The sequence below is a fragment of the Carassius gibelio genome, chromosome B5 (genome assembly GCF_023724105.1).
Source record: "Carassius gibelio isolate Cgi1373 ecotype wild population from Czech Republic chromosome B5, carGib1.2-hapl.c, whole genome shotgun sequence".
NCBI lineage: Eukaryota > Metazoa > Chordata > Actinopteri > Cypriniformes > Cyprinidae > Carassius > Carassius gibelio.
This window is the reverse complement of record NC_068400.1, coordinates 31776316-31793197: the sequence shown is the minus strand read 5'-3', so window position 1 is coordinate 31793197 and position 16882 is coordinate 31776316. Positions and strand designations below refer to the sequence as shown.

The 16882-nt window shown below is 37.3% G+C and overlaps 2 protein-coding genes across 3 annotated transcripts in view; one reads left to right on the top strand and one right to left on the bottom strand.

The window, feature by feature from the left end:
• LOC127957762 (creatine kinase M-type) overlaps positions 1-16882 on the bottom strand; it is a 175001-nt gene that overhangs the window by 93935 nt on the left and 64184 nt on the right. The gene's annotated exons all lie outside the window — the stretch shown is intronic.
• LOC127957764 (gap junction delta-2 protein-like) lies at positions 3318-15402 on the top strand. 2 transcript variants are annotated; one of them, XM_052556430.1, is made up of 3 exons: positions 3318-3709; positions 3955-4227; positions 13277-15402. In XM_052556430.1, exons 2-3 carry the CDS (start codon positions 4157-4159, stop codon positions 14103-14105), a joined length of 900 nt encoding a protein of 299 aa, XP_052412390.1. In that variant the 5' UTR covers positions 3318-3709; positions 3955-4156; the 3' UTR covers positions 14106-15402. The 2 variants fall into 2 exon arrangements, with proteins under 2 accessions (XP_052412390.1, XP_052412389.1); XM_052556429.1 differs by having other exon boundaries at positions 3318-4227.

Sequence of the window (16882 nt, the reverse complement as noted above, 5' to 3'; positions counted from 1 at the left end):
ATAAAAGAAATTCACAATAATCATATACACACATTTTCAAAAGGCTGGGATCTGTATCTCTAAATATAGAACAATAGATAGATGGAATGATAGCTAGAAAGACAGAACAATATAGAATGATGGAGAAAATGATAAATGACAGAACAACAGAATGATAGATAGATACATAGATAGATAGATAGATAGATAGATAGATAGATAGATAGATAGATAGATAGATAGATAGATAGATAGATAGACCATTTCGAATCCACATTGAATACCCCCATGTGTGAGAGAGAAAAAGAGAAATAGCTGTTCTAGGTCACAGATGACGCACCTGTGCCTCTTGCCTTCAAGCTTCACAGCCACCCAAAACCTGACAGCCCATAATTTCTAAAACTGTGCATTTCCTGAAACAGCAGCCCTGACAGTCTGACCATGAAGAAAACCCTCCCTCCTCCATCTCATCACCGTTAACATCTTGAGTGTTCATGCGTGTGTGCATTATGAGAGTAAAAACACCTGACATAGCCAAAGTCAGCGTGTCCTTACCCATAATGCCCCCTGATAATGACATTGTTGCTCTGTGATTAACTATTTTATTTCAGATTCACTCAGGCAGAGAGAGTGCGAGAAAGGTTAATGACTGCTTGTCTATGTGGATAGTGAACTCCTCTCCTCTCTCTGTGCAGTACAAGACTAATGTAATTATACACAATGTTACCATGACACTGACACACACACACACACTCATGCCTGCACACAGTCGAGCTCTATCAATCATCCCACAGCAGTTAAAGAGAGCCGTACAAATACATATTCATGTAAGTTACAGTTCAAGTAGGTGCTCTATCAAAATGATTGGACATCAAGCTTTAAATGTCTTTTGAATCATTTCCTTTCCCTTTTTCACATCTTCACAGCCCTAGTCTCTGAGTCACATGGTGGAGGAACGAGAGAACGGGCAAGAGGAGGGAAGTGGGGAGGGAATCGACCCAAAATATTAATCAAATAAATGCAGCACTCAGAGTCATTGTGGCTGCAGTGATGGACAGTGAGGGAAATGAGGAAAGAGAGAGAGATAGGAGATATAGGGAAATTAACTGAAGTTCATGACAGGCCAGACTTTTAATAAGTAGGTGTAAGCTCTAGAAATTGGATAATAGATTTATTTTAAAAAAGCTGTTCCCCCTTAATAACATAACATAGTTGCTATGACTTTACACGGTACAAAAGTGATTACCTGCAGTTTTAACTTTCACAAAATATTTCAGTCAAAAATGAAGATCCTGTCATTACTGTCATTAACTTTTATTTAAAAGAAATAAAAAAATCTCACCATACAATGGTAACCTATGACACCAAAACTATTTGCTTAACAATGTTCTTCAAAAAATATTATTTTATGTTTTGCAGAAGAATGACAATCACACAGGTTTGAAACAACATAAGGTATGTTTGTCATATATTTTCCAATTATTCAGCACTCTGCCTAGCAATGCTGTATATATGAACTTTTATTCTGGGTAACTAAAATCAACACTTTAACATCTCCTGTGTCAAGTTTTTGTCATACAACGTAACTGGTGCCATTTTTTAACTCTATTTTTGAATTAAGTGAAAATCACCTTAGACGCCTTTTATTAATATTGCTGTTATATTGTTGCAGTGTTCATCATTTTGGTCAACCAGTTGTTTTTTTGTGTATTGTAGTGATATGCATCTCCATAACTGAGGTCAATGTGATAACACATCTTGACGCATAGCCAACGATACGATATACTGAATATACATATGAAGCAGCTAGGTGCAATGTGATATGATTCTCCCTAATTACATTTCTGATTTCAAGTTGTTTCAAATCAATGCGATTCAATACAATATGATACAATGGAAAAAATATGATGCTATGCAATTCAGTATGGCATAGATAGTTAACTTTTATTTTGTTATTTACATTTTCTTTATTTTACAAATTGCAGTAGTATTATAAAAAATTCCATCTCTCTTATAACCCTCTCAGGCTCAAATTAAGTTTTAGTAACAAGTTTTTAGTAATAAGGTTTTTAGTTTTTAACTGTTGCAAATCAGCAACGCCTGCCTTGAGAGGGATAAAGTCCAAAGGGCTTCCAAACAATGAATTTGTAATTAATAGGTGGAAGATGCAGCTCTGCCTCTGCCATGTAAATCTTCTTCACGACTTTCAGGACATGCCTCGGTGATATGTCATATTCACATAGCAGAATTCAGAGAATGTGCTTGGGAAACAGTTAAGAGAAGATAAATCAATCTATATAAAATATAAAAGTTAATTTTTCTTTACTTTCTAAATAATAAATGTAAAGTGCATTTCCAAAGTTCTGACCTGAAACTCTAGATGTCAGCTGATTGGTCCCTTTGTATCAGCAGACAGTGAGCTTGCTACCTTCTCCAGCTCCACCAGTATTGATCTGTTACATAGTGATTCATGTATGGTATATGGGGGTTATTCCATATGTTTCATGTGCAGCAGCAGTATTTCTTACATGCACACAGCAGCATGTTGTGGATGTTTTGGCAGTAGCAAGTCTCAGTACTTGCTCTGCCACAGCAGCATTAGCAGCAACATATCAGATCTCATCCATCAAAACCAAAAACATTAATATTGGTATGTACATTTTATGCTAAACCGTCCAAAACTTGTAATGACAGAACTACTATTAATTATATAGAAATAAATATATTTTTACCAATGTGAATATGTTAAAAACGATGCATTGCCATACAAATGGCAATTTGTATCCAATGCACTTTTTTAAATCAATGCATAGCATCCTTAAATTTTATGTCGATGCACCGATGTGAATCATTGAATCTTACCATCCCTAGTATATTGCAATGTACTATATTTTTTTAGTGGAATCTTTAGGATGACATGACTGGTAAAGGTTATAATTAATTTGAACTCCAACCGTTTCTGCAGTAATGTCTATACATTATCACCTACACATTTTTAGCAAATATTCCAAAGAGGTAAGTGGCACACACTGTCTTGGATAGAGGTGATGTGGAGAAAATGCTGGTGTGATAATGAGCTGACTACATTGAGAGGAAGTGAGAGGTGCTGCAGATTTACCCTTCCCCAACATCCTTCTTGACACTGGAGTAAAAAGGTGAGATAAGTGCACAAGATTAGAACCTATTTGTCTCCTGCAGCAGGCATATTCTGAACAGCAGCACAAGTAAAACAGTCAGCCGAGCAGAGGAGAACGAGAGAAAGAAGAGGGGAGGGGAAAGCAGGTCTAGGATGGAGGAAGGGAGGGAGGGCGGCATGTGATAGAGGGGAAGAGAGAGAGAAGAGGAGGAGGAGCGGAGGGAAAGGTATCATCAGCAGCAACAGCAGTGCAGTACAAAGACGAAAAGAACGGGGAAGGTGTGGAGAGAGAGAGCAAGAGAGAGAGAAAGAAAGGATGAGTTTTGAAGAAGACTGAGCCCTTTGCCGCAGACATGACCACGGGCTCATCAGTCAACCGGACGTAACCTTGATGATCCTCGTCTGCTGCTGCTGCTGCCACACACTGGAGCACAGTCGAGAGTGTGTGTATGTGTCTGTGTGTGTGTGCGAGGATGTGCTCAGGCGTTGCTATGAGATTCAGAGACCCGCTTCATCATCCGTGTGCTCTTGCATGTGTGCTCCTTTAGTGTTCGGCTCAACTAATGGGAAAAGAGAGCCTGCAGTGACCGTCAAGTAAGTGAGTGTGTGTCAGTTTGGGTTGAGTGTGCATGTGGAGGAAAGGGTAGAAAAGGTCCGATAGGTGTAGAGAGTGTGTATTTGTGGCACAGAGTAGGATGCAAGAGCAGGTAGAGTGTTCTACACTCTGAGAGAGAGGTAACACAGTGAAGGTGGCCAGTGTGTGTGCGTGTGTGAGAGACTGAGAGATGCAGTATGGTTGAAGTCTCTCAGCCTCAGCATCATCAGATTTTCTGCTGCAGATGCTACACTAGCTCATCTCCGCACTAGAGCGCTTCCCTGACATACACGCACGCTTAGACGCACACAGCTGTGGCTTCAAGAGGAGCCCCAAGAATCCCGTCAAAGGTCAACTGAGGGACACTGGAAGAGTTGCCGAGGGCAAAGGTCGTAACAGCGGAGACTGAAGGTCAGAGAAGGAGTGAGAGCCATAAACGCGGCATCATGGGCGAGTGGACTATACTGGAGAGATTGCTGGAGGCTGCGGTGCAGCAGCACTCTACTATGATCGGCAGGTAAGAGTTGTATAGTGCAACACACACAGCTCACAAAAGGACTGTACACTTATATATGAAGGTTCAATTTGATCACAGAAGTAAATGCATTAGGTCAGTATAGGTGAATGTTAATTTCTACATGTGCTAATAGATTTTTACCTATCTATCTATCTATCTATCTATCTATCTATCTATCTATCTATCTATCTATCTATCTATCTATCTATCTATCTATCTATCTATCTATCTATCTATCTATCTATCTATCTATCTATCTATCTATCTATCTATCTTTTGTTCAGCATGGATGCAATTGCAATTACATTTATAATATTTTTGAGTAATTAAATCCAGCCTCGCTGAGCATAAGGGACTTCTTTCAGAAACATTTTTATACAGAAATACATGCAAATATGTTCTTGGTCATTTTAGAACTATATACATTCCTCCCAGTCTCTTTCTTTGATGCAAAATAAATTGTCAGTAAGCAATAAGCTGCATTATGAGCTTTAAAGACTCAGACCCAGAGATTTACTATTAATAAAGAGATGGCTGCTAAAAATAAACAGTTGATAACAAGCATATTGACAAATCAGGTAAGAATATTGCAGTCCCGTTACCACATTAACACACACCCACCCACACTAACCATGTGTGTCATAAAGGCAGGTTGAGATTGGGAGCTTAAAGTGTGCACATTTGTGTGTGTGTGTTAGACTTGAGTAAGCACTACTCTCTGCTGTGCTCATTAACCTTAACTGCAGGTAGCCCCACATCAAGGGCACGTCCTTCTCCTGTCTATGAGAGGTTGTGGCACAGAGGGCATGTCAGGGAGCGTGTGCAGGACACCTAAGTGTAGGTATTTTTATTTGTACGCACACATACTGAAAATTGCACTTTAAGTGATGTTTTCTGAGAAAAAACATGTTCATGTAATCTAGTCAAACACTTTCAATGACACACACTCATACAATGACAAATTGCTAATAATAAAGCTAATTTACATCTGTGGTCCCTGGGCAAGGAAGATAAAAAAAAGAGGAGCAATAAAGTCAATGTAGACAATACTATCAAAACAAATGAAAACAAACAACATGTAACAAACAGTACTCACATATAAAAGCACAGATATATTTATCAGGCATCTCATCATCAATATCATTTTAATATTAACTTTACAGGTTTTTTTGGGGTGGGGGGGGGCTTGAGTCAAATTTTTTTCTTATTAATTATCTTGTCAAACTTGCCTCGTAACAGATATTACGTTTTTTTTTTTTTCATTATTATCTAATTAATCTTCAGCATGTAAAGTAACCGATTTCACCTTAGGTGATGTAATAAACGTCCATCAGTCCAGCACTGCTTAAACAAGCAGTCAATCACTTAACATCAATCGATCACAAAACATCTGACACTAAATGGAAAGCTGACTTGCCATCGTTTAATGAATCCTTTATGTTGGTTTGTCTGAGGTTAGCAAACTGTTTCATACATTATGTAACATTATATATGAGGGAAATGCACACACACACACATATTAGCTTTTATATTATGGTTGGAACCTTCTATGGACTTCTGTTGTATTCACTGAAATAATTATATTTTCTTTCCTCTAACCTTAAACCTAACCCGTATGGATACCTTTTTGCATATAAAAATTTTCATAAATACGTTATTTAATGGGTTTATTAAGTAGTTTCCTTGTTGAGACAACTGACTAAAGAGTTTGTATTATACATGTAGGGACATTTGATCCACACTATGTAGACAAAACCAGACTTACAAGCACACACACAGATTGATGCAAAGACACACACAACTTGTTTTTCAAAAGGTGGAGCTGTTTTGGAATTTGCATGGCATTGTTGTGTTGAAAACACATGTCTGCTAATGTATGTGTGAGCGTGTGAGGTAATCAGAGTATTCTTCTCGTGTTTCTTTGAGGTCTGATCAACCCTTGAGGCCGGAATCATAGTTACAGAATGAATAAATGAATGAACAGATGAAGAAAGCCTCTACTATCATTCATCAGCTGCTGAATTCCCTCCTTCCCTCAGAACACACATAGAGACAAACACACTGCAGCGCAGCCACTTTCAGTCTCAGGCTTTATGAGTATTGTCACACACACTCACACTCTATTCTTTTTCTCACTGGAAGAGAGTATAAATGTTTCAGAGCAGTTGGATCTTTCTTTACTTAACAGATCCTAACAAAAGCACACGCAAACACTTGTATGTGTGGCTGTATGTGCACACTTGCAGTTGAAAGCTGATCTGTTGTAGGTCAATATTTTCTTTCCGCATTTGTTTTGAGTGGTCACAACAGTGTAATCTATACCGTTCTCCATTTACTGTTTGGTCTGGACACCATATGGGTCAGCAGAACAAACACTCACACACACACACACACACATTTCATTACTATAACAAGTCCCTATGTTTTGTTGCTATAGTCACGTTAAAATTGACTAAAAGTCATTCTTTCACAGAAGATTAAAAACAGACAGAATCATCACTCTCTTTCTATCTTTCATAATCTCTTGCCACACATGCACATGCACACACCTCCTGTAGAAACGCAGATGAATAAGCGGCACCTGTGAGATGGAAGCAGAGGGAGTAATGTGCTCATATATCACTCAATCTTCATTACAGCGCTAGAGAGGGGAGTGAAATAAACAAGCCTCATATTCAGTTCAATGCAAGTATAGGTATAGCACATTTTTCTAAAAGAGATTATTTAAATGCAGATTTACAAAACATTATAGTTTCAGTTTCACAATTAAGAAGTCTTCAACCTTAATTAATTAGACATTTATCACTAACATGATTCCTTTATTCCAAAATCAATATCAGTATTTGTACATATGCAATAACATTTATTTATTTATTTTTATTTTATTAATACACACATATACGATGACTGTTAACATAGCTAATAATAAGACATATTTATTGAGCATCTAACCATCATACTAGAATGATTTCAGAAGGATCATATGACAAGACCTCTAAGTATATATATATCAAATCAAATAAATGCATTATATAATCAAATAAATGCAGCCTTTGTGAGCATTAAAGACTTTTTTCAAAAAGATTTAAGAAACTTAACTTTAGAAATGTAGTATTAAGGGGAAGCCTGGAAGTAGAGCAGCATGATGTACTGACAGAACTACAGGAACACTATTTAAAAGTAAAAACTATCACAGCTCTTCATTCTTTCTTATCATATCAAACACACACACATAGAGACATTGTGAGGGTGCAGCTTGTTTTTCTGAAGTCATGGTGCACGCATACAACTAACATTACATCTCATTTTCTCATCCTTTCATCTACTTAGTTGGTTTAGTCTCTCGGGAATTAATTTTTTTCTTCACTTGTCTTCTTTCATTTTTTTTTCATTTAGGATGTAGGGCATCACTAGCTGTATCTTGTTTGAAGTAGGAAGTCTTTATTGACACAGAGGAGAGACAGAAAAGGAGAAAGAGAGAGAGTGAGTAAGTGGAAGAGATAGAGAGCATGTGAGGTAAATCTCTAGAGTGATAGTCATTTACAAACACATATCTGTCCCGGTGTCCTCGTTTTCCATGTTTGAATAAGTGTGTGTGTGAGTGTGTGTGTGTGGTTTATTTAGCTATCCTTCGGAGACAAGTGTGTCTTCTGCAGTTATTTAAATATGATAAAGCATCCCTTTGAGGACATTTGAGGATGCTCTCATTTGGAGAATCAGTTTATAATATTTGTTTAATTCTAAAAAAGAAAAAAAGAAAAACAACAAAAACAAGTAAAGTTGGGGTTAAAGACATTACAATAAGCTTTTTAAATAAGTATCAACTGTGATGCCTTCATTTTGATGGCTCAGTACACATCCATGCATAAATTAGAAAAAGCACAGGTTCTTCATATTTCTTCCGTGGAGAGGCAGAGGGGCACTGGGACACATGACACAGGTCAGGTCAGCTGTATAAAATCAGATGAGATGGTCAGCCATAAATACATAGCTAGAAGATGCTTTCCTACCAAGGACATTGTTTATATGAAGAACGAGTGTGTTTTGATGCAGAGAAAGAGAGAAGATGGAAAGAGAGAGCCAGAGAAAGTGAGCTGAAAATCTCAGAAAAGCTCTCAAAGTTCATGAATTATTTATGTGAGAAGATGCTGTTAGTTCAAGTAAACTTTTCTTGTTTTTTTCCGGTATGTAAAAATGAATACAAAACGTTCGGAGCATTATTTCACCCAAATTTAACTGTGTGTTGTTGGTTTGGTGTAAGTATTCTTGGAAAATAATAAATGTACATACTATTCTTGTTTTGCATTTACTCTGAAAAAAAATTCTGCTTTTAAACTTTTTTGATGTTTTGGAAAAAAAAAACCAAGACAAAAAATTTCTGAGAAAATATTTTTTTTTTGTGCTTGAAAAGTCTAATGTGGGCACACATATAAAGGAATAATGTGTTTAAAGGTCTGTGTGACTTTAAAAACAACAAAAGCACAGAAAGCTTGACAGTCTTATGTCCAAACATGGAGATAGTCAGTGTACCGTACACATTTCCAGCTGATTGCTCACACACACACACGCGCACACACACACACAAAGCTCCACCATCACACATGCTCCATTCACTGTAAATTACCCTGCCGCAAACTGACACACTATACACAATATGTGTGTTACTGCACACACACCAGGTGCTTTAAAAGGAGACCTTCAGTACGTTTTATTTCCTGAGTATGCTGTTTCTCGGTTCTTGCTCCCAGTCGTCTCTCTCCATCTGTCTCTCCGTATCTGTCTGTTTGTTTCATTGCTCCTCAAGTCTGCCTCTGCCCATCTGTCTGTCTCCTCTTGCCTCCTTCCTTTCCTCACCATATTCAAGTTCTTTCTTTCTCTCTCTCGAGTTCACCTTGTAATGTCTCTCTTTCTCATTTCCTGTGTTTTTCATCATCCCCCATTTCCACACTTTTACTATGTAGGTACACCTACTTGCTCTCGTTCTCTCTCATTCCAGGCTCTACTCTTTCCTCTCTTTCCCAATATTCCATCAATCATCCTCTCTCCCTCTCTCCCTCCCTCCCTCCTTATCGCTCTCTCTCTCTCTCTCTCTGGTACAGTGCAGAGTGCTGAGTGGTTCACTATGTGGTTGCTATAGTAACGGCAGCAGGGAGTGGGGGATGTGCTGCTAATTTAAAGACCCACCAGGGCCTTTGGTCATTGATACAGCACTGAAGAGCTAACGTTAGTTTTTTTTCTGTATCCTACGGTAATTATTATTAAGTGTTATATAAAGGTTTCACCATCTGCCGTTTGAACCGAGAAACATCTCTTGCTGTTATACTACAGTAAAGTGCCATTGAGTTTGATCAAGAGTCATAACTGTCCTACTTAGCGCAGCGCAAATGTTCACCATATGTCCATTAAAACCAGTGCTAACCGTCCTAGACAGCTTCTAGCTAACATTAGTCTGTCTGATTCAGAGCAAAAATTATTTCCCATTATTCTTTTCACATTAGTTTTCTCTGTAATGATTTCAAAATAGTCTTTCTGTAATTTAGAATTGTACGCCATGAACCAAATCAGCCAGCTCTGGCATTAATCAAAACATTGTGAATCTTGCTTTGAAGACAAAGAAATAGAAGAGCAAAATGTATGAGTGTGTGTATTCAAATTCCTTTCTGAGGCAATAAACTATGCATCCCTTGAAGAATAGAGAATAATGCCATTAAATTACTCACTTTTCATCAAATATTTTTTTATGGACTGCCCATAATATTGTATAAACAACTGTCCTTATGAAAGTGATGCTTAATTAAGTTCTGTATGAGTTCTGTATGCTTAATTAAGTCTGGAAGGAGGAAATTCCACTTAAGACTCTCCACCATTGATAGAAAGCAAAACCAATTTGTGTTCATTACTCTCTATCCATTAAAATACACTACTGTTCAATGAATACTTGTATTCAACAAGAGTTTATTAAAATGATCAAAGGGGCAGTGAAGATATTTATTTTTCAAATAAATGCTGTTATTGTACAATTTTGAATCATTGAAGAATCTTGAAAAACACACTATTGCATTTTCCACAAAAAATAAAAAGATGTATAACTGTAACAGCTGCTGAAAATTCAGCTTTGCCTCAAAGGAAAATTACATTTAAAATATATGTGAAAAACATATAAAAATATTTTAAAAAGTTATTTTAAAAAGTTATTTTTCATATATTTCAATAATAACAATTAATGTTTTACATTTTACAAATTAACAATATTAATGTTTTACTGTTCTTCATCAAACAAATAAACCTTGGTGAGGGCATAAAAAACAGAGTTAACAATTATTTTATTATTTATCGCCACACAACCAGGGCTGGTGCTCAATGTCTCTACAAATATACGGTATGCAAGTTTACTGTAGAATGGCACTATGTTCAGTTACAAGGACAGTCTCCATAGAGAAACCTGGGGTTAAGTGCTTGTGCTCACGGGCACATATTTCAAGCATTGCCCGATGCAACCTTTTCGTTACCAACCCAGATCTTCCGCTACTAAGCTACACCACCCAATATGCTAAAAATAAGCTGAGAGACTTGGACTGAGGGCTATATGAATCATTCTTTAAGGATGAACAGAAAATGTCATTGTTGCAGAGTTAGTAGCTTAACACAGTGGACAGCACCTAAATGAAGTACTTTATGATTATAAGTCTCAATACTAAATGCAAAATAATGTATTATATAGCTTACACTATATAATACTTTATTATATAGCTCACACTATATGTGTGCGTGTGTGTGTCTGAGCGAGAGAGAGAGAGAAAATGTATGTGCTCATGCACCAAGACCAGCCTGCAATGAAATAACGTCATGGCTGGTACTAGAGCAAGGTTATTGTGAGTGAAGGACGGTCTCTGCACAAGATTGTGTGTGGATCTCTCTGTGTGGGTAGGTGTGTGTGAGGAAAAGAGCTAGACAGACTGAGGAAGATTTGTGATTTATGTGTGTGTTTCTTCATTCATTTTTTCACTGAGTTCTAATTTAAGCTTGCAAAGAGCTGATAAGAGAGCAGAGATGGGGACAGTCGTCCCAACACAAACTCTGATGGCCTTGATACAGTATGCCCTAGTTATCATAAGCAAGGAACATATGCCTGCACACACGTGAATGAATGTTAAAACATAAAAGGTGTTTTTGAATGGTCTACACAGATATTTTCGATATTTCAGCACATCAATAAACATTAAGTGTGTAATTTCTGTGCCACAAGTCACTTCACTTGCAGAAAATTATTTATCCCCTCATTTTAGTTAAATTGTGGTAACATTGTCTGAATTCATTCCCACAGTATATAAATTCTGTCCCTTGAGTTATTGCCACAATTTACTCAAATTAATACAAAGGAGCAGAATAATGTGTTCATGATTTGACAAAAACAGGAATGAATGAAGTAGTGTGAACTAATTCTTAATTTTTGGCCACACTATCTTTTATTTATCCACAGCTTTTCATATCCAGGTCTCTGTGCATTAGCCAAACTATTCGATGTTTTTGACTTCAGCTGTGGCTGACCTTACAGATTGGCTAGATTTGTCACATTGAGTTAAAAAAGGAGCTGCCAAATCAGATACTTTCTCCTTTCTATAGTGACCCCCACATGATGTTTGCTTTCTGTAGCGCAGATGAAAGAGATGCAATATTTGTCAAATAAACAGCAGGGCTACTGATTTAACATGAATTTGGAAAATACATATATAATAACTTGGGCTAGTAACGCATTAATTAGATTAATTAATTACATAAAATTATTAAATGCGTTAAATGCATTGGCTTTGAAGTGTCGCTGCACCAACCAATCGGTGTATGACATCAAAGGACCGCGAGAACGATTCAAAAGCACAAGTAGCCGTTTGCTCTCTAAAGCTCTTGCGGTTCTTTGATGTCACACACCGATCGGTCTGATGGTGATGATCCGCTTCAAGTCGAACAAGCCTAATGATTCAATGAACCATTCATAAAGAACCATTCACTCCTGAATGAATCAGCCATTTCAACGAATCAAATGAATGAATAAATAACTCGATGACTTAATCATTAAGACATTTACCATCACCTACTGGCAGTTTTAGTTTATTATTTAGAGTATCATTTCATTAAATAAATAATTTATATTTAATTTATTTTAATTTATTTCATATTTTCATAGTTATAATAATAAAATTAAGAAAATCAATTATTAAAGTTATAGTTCACACAACCAATTCTGTCATTATTTACTCACATTGTCCAAAAGAGTATATGTAATAAATTGTATCAAACAAAACATTTTTTTCTGAACATACTTTATGAAATGCCTGCTTGATCAAATATGATGTGCGATTAATTAGATTAATCACCACATGTAATTAATTAGATTAAAAATGTTAATCACTTACCAGCCCTAATTATAACATTAAAATTAAGGTATTTTACACACCCAGCCCAGACCTGTACATTCTTCACTTTTCATTCAGTACCCTCTTTACAGCTTCATTAGTGCCTATAGTTTTCTTAAATGGCAATAATGTGGGATCTATATTTTGGATTAATTTCAATATACAATATAGCATTTTTAATTTTCATAATTTTTACTTTTCTGGTCTGTGCAGCATTACATTACCTAATGATCCTTTGTCAAACAGGCTACCAATCTTCCATTAGTCATATGAATTGATAGCCCTGCAACAAATTCACATTGGTTGAACCAGCGTCAGGCTGGTAAAATGAAACAAGTGGGAAAAATTGGAATGTTTAAAAAAAAAAAAGTTTTACATTTAAGCTTAAAATCAGTAGCAGGTGATTTAGAAATGCTAAATGCCTGCATTACCTCTGCTTTTTAAAGTAATTACTCACTATTTGTCATGTGTTTGTGCATTTGTGAGATAGAGGCAGTTAGAAAAGCAGTTTAAAGCTGTGCCATTGAATGAAAAAATTAACTCTCATCCCTTTTCTTCTCACTTTTTCTTCCTTCCCCTCTTCAATCCTGTCTCTACCACTGCTTTCCTCTGCTTCTCTTCTTTTCTCTCCCTCAAAGGATCCTGCTGACAGTGGTGGTGATATTCCGGATCCTGATCGTGGGTATAGTGGGAGAGAAGGTGTACGAGGATGAACAGATTATGTTTATCTGTAACACGCTGCAACCAGGTTGCAACCAGGCCTGCTACGATAAAGCCTTCCCCATCTCCCATATCCGTTACTGGGTTTTCCAGATCATCTTGGTGTGTACACCCAGCCTCTGTTTTATCACTTACTCAGTGCACCAGTCTGCGAAGCACAAAGATCGCAGTTACACCCTCCTGCATGGCCCGTACATCGACCACGGGCATGGGCCGAGCCGCAAGCTCCGCAACATCAACGGTATCCTGGTTCACCCGGAAAGCAAAGACAACCATGACTGTCTGGATTTGAAAGACATTCCCAACATTCCGCCAGGGGCCACATACTCCAAAAGTGCCAAGATACGTCAGCAGGAGGGCATCTCCCGTTTCTATGTCATACAAGTGGTGTTCCGGAACGTTCTGGAAATCGGCTTTCTCGCTGGCCAGTACTTCCTGTATGGATTCAATGTTCCTGCCATGTTTGAGTGTGACCGCTACCCTTGCGTGAAGGAGGTCGAATGCTACGTGTCACGTCCCACGGAGAAGACAGTTTTCCTGGTGTTCATGTTCGCAGTTAGTGGGATCTGCGTGGTGCTAAATTTGGCTGAGCTCAACCATCTGGGCTGGCGGAAGATTAAGACGGCCATTCGTGGTGTCCAGGCTCGCAGGAAGTCCATTTGTGAGATCCGGAAAAAGGATGTGTCCCACCTTTCCTCTGTGCCCAACCTGGGCCGCACCCAGTCTAGCGAATCAGCCTATGTCTGACAGCGAATAGGGGAGGGGCTTAGACGAGGTTGGGAGTGGCTGACGAGGCAACGGCCACACCCGGTGCTGCAGACTTGACATTGCAAATTTTATGCATAGTTTGGACAGGGTGAAAGAGGGTTAGGGTGAAAAAAAAAAGAATAGCAAAATGACTGGAGTAAATCAGATTTCGCATTCTAAACTTTATGGAGAATAAAAATGCTTTTTCGGACTTTGATGATGAGTGCTGGGGAACAGAGCGAGACTCATACTTAGCAGACAAACACTTTAACGCAACACACACTCACACACATACTGATTTCCCTGAGCCCTGCTTAACAACAAAGTCTTCCAAAAGAAAAAGAGAAATTTAAGAAACAAAACTGATTCGAGTTGCTTGATGTCTAAAGAGATGGAAAGATGGAGGGATGAAGCTAGAGGGCAGCTCAGCATTGTAAAGTATCAAAATGTTCTCCATGGTCAATGCTGAGACATCCTCTTATATTCTGAACAACTGGAAAGAGAAAAAAAGGAGGAAAAACAAAAGAGTATAAAACCGTACCTCAGCACAGACTCCTCTACGCCTCTCCCCCACTTGCTTTCTTTCATTTTCTGTCTCTTTTTGCAGAGTTTTATAGATATAGCTATTAAGTATACAAGGCAAGAAGAGAAAACGAACATTTATTTACTGATGAGCCACCCCCACGATTGCTGGAGGGCCATAAGAGATTCCATCCTCATGTAAAAATCAACATTGACACACCACAGTCCCCAGTCCAAATCCTAGAATCCCTGTGTTTTCCCAACCCCTCCATTCATTACTGTACATATCTCAGAATATCGATATTGCATCATCCATGTATTTCACACATTGAAGTGTAGCTTTTGCCATTATTTAAAAAGAATGACACATTGATTGCCAAAAACAAAAAAGAAAGAAAGAGAGAAAAAAAAAAACGAAATTGTGTTGTTTATCTGCATTTGTTCTGTAATGGACAGGAAAAATTGTGATTTTATACTATGGGCATTTCCAGACAAAGGCATGTTGTGATGCATCATTAGAATGGCTAGATAGTGTTACGAGCTGTGTATAGAAATGGACTGTTTCTTTTTTTTGCACCCGATATTTTTGAGGTGTATTCTGAAGCATGTGAGAGGAGATCTATAGCTCTATGGGAATGGCAGAGAGAGTCTATACTGAGTAAGGCTCCAATGCAGCAATAATATAAAAAAAATACATACATTTTAAATAAATATATGTCATAAAAATAAACAAATAAACTATTAAAGAAATAAATGAAATATGATGGCATAACAATTTCTTTGTCATTTGATTCTGGCCATGCCAATGCTGGAGTTTTTTTGTTTTTTTCAGGATGCAATCATTGCAGGGATGAAGGTGGTGAAAGCATTAAATCACACACCAATACACAGCACTAGATCACCTGCATAGATGTTCTCTGAATGGAATAATGTGTGTGTGTTGTTTTACCTTGGCCAAGTTGGAAAAGCAATCACAGAGTAAATAGGTTTACACTACCTGGGTTTCCATCCAAATGTTTCACAAAGAGAATGTGCAACATTATATGTGTTTTGTTATCAACTATGCAGCCTCTCAGTGGGCATCTTTGGTGCGAGTAAGAGCAGAAAAACATGCTTAAATAGTTTAAATGCCATAATAGTTTTTTTTTTTTTTTTTTCATCAAATTAATGTGATTGTTGACATGAGAAAACCCACCGTAGTATTGAACTGCACAATTTGGAGTTTATGTACATATCAAGCTTTTATATTCAGGATTTCTAAATTCAGAATTCCCATAAAAATTGTTGGATAGAAACTTAGTGAGTGTGAGCCACGAATAGCCAAATTATTCCCATGAGCTTGCCTAACACATTAGCTGTAAAGAGAGAAGCTGCTAAATTAAGACATTAGAAATGAAATGAAAATGAGTGTAGATAAGACAATGTAATGGTTGCTAACTAATGTGGAATGAGTCAAAGCTCTTACACAAGCTATGTATAGCTCCTATTGTCTGTGCTGCTGGCGTTTTCTTTTTTCAGAGAGAATACAAATGATTTTGCACTGCAACTAGGCCTATGTTTTATTCAGGACAAGTACCATCTTCAGAATTATTTACATTTTAAATCATTAATGCAGTTAAAATGTTTGGAAATAGGTCTTCTATCAAATTTATAGTTGTTACTTAGATGACCGCAAGCCAATATCAGAAATCTAATGAAAATGTAAGTAAAATAAACAAGACAGTTCATATTTTTTTTCTCTTTTCTCATATATCATCTAGCACACCTGATCATTTGAGACTTCTACAAAAAGCTAAGGGCTTTGGTCACATTATGGCACTTGTTTCTTTCTATTATATAGTGACTTTCCAATGACTTCTTTTGTTGTTATATTGAGTCAAAAATGTTTTCTTTCCACTCCCCTTAATTAACCATTACATGAACCTTTCTGCATTTTATGACTTTCATTTAGACAGTATTTATTGTGTTTACTGAGCTGTTTTCCTCACAAACACACACTTATTCTAACAAAACTCTTCTTTGAAAAGCTGCTTGTAGCTGTTAAACACATCTTAATGGATCCCACTTGTAAACACTGCAACGTGTGTAGTCAGTGGAGAAAACCTTTTATAGAACTAGTTGTTGAATTCATTTCAAACTGATTTCTTAGTATAAAATCTGCCAACAATTTACTTTGCATCAACACTGAGAGTTGTTTTTTTGGTGACTCATGTCCTTACTAAGAAATGCATGCTGCTGTGAGCACCAAGTTGTGC

Coding starts and splice junctions, on each gene's coding strand:
- LOC127957764 (XM_052556430.1), top strand. CDS start 4,157: ATGGGCGAGTGGACTATACTGGAGAGATTGCTGGAGGCTGCGGTGCAG. Junction 4,228..13,276: donor CACTCTACTATGATCGGCAG/GTAAGAGTTGTA, acceptor TCTCCCTCAAAG/GATCCTGCTGACAGTGGTGG.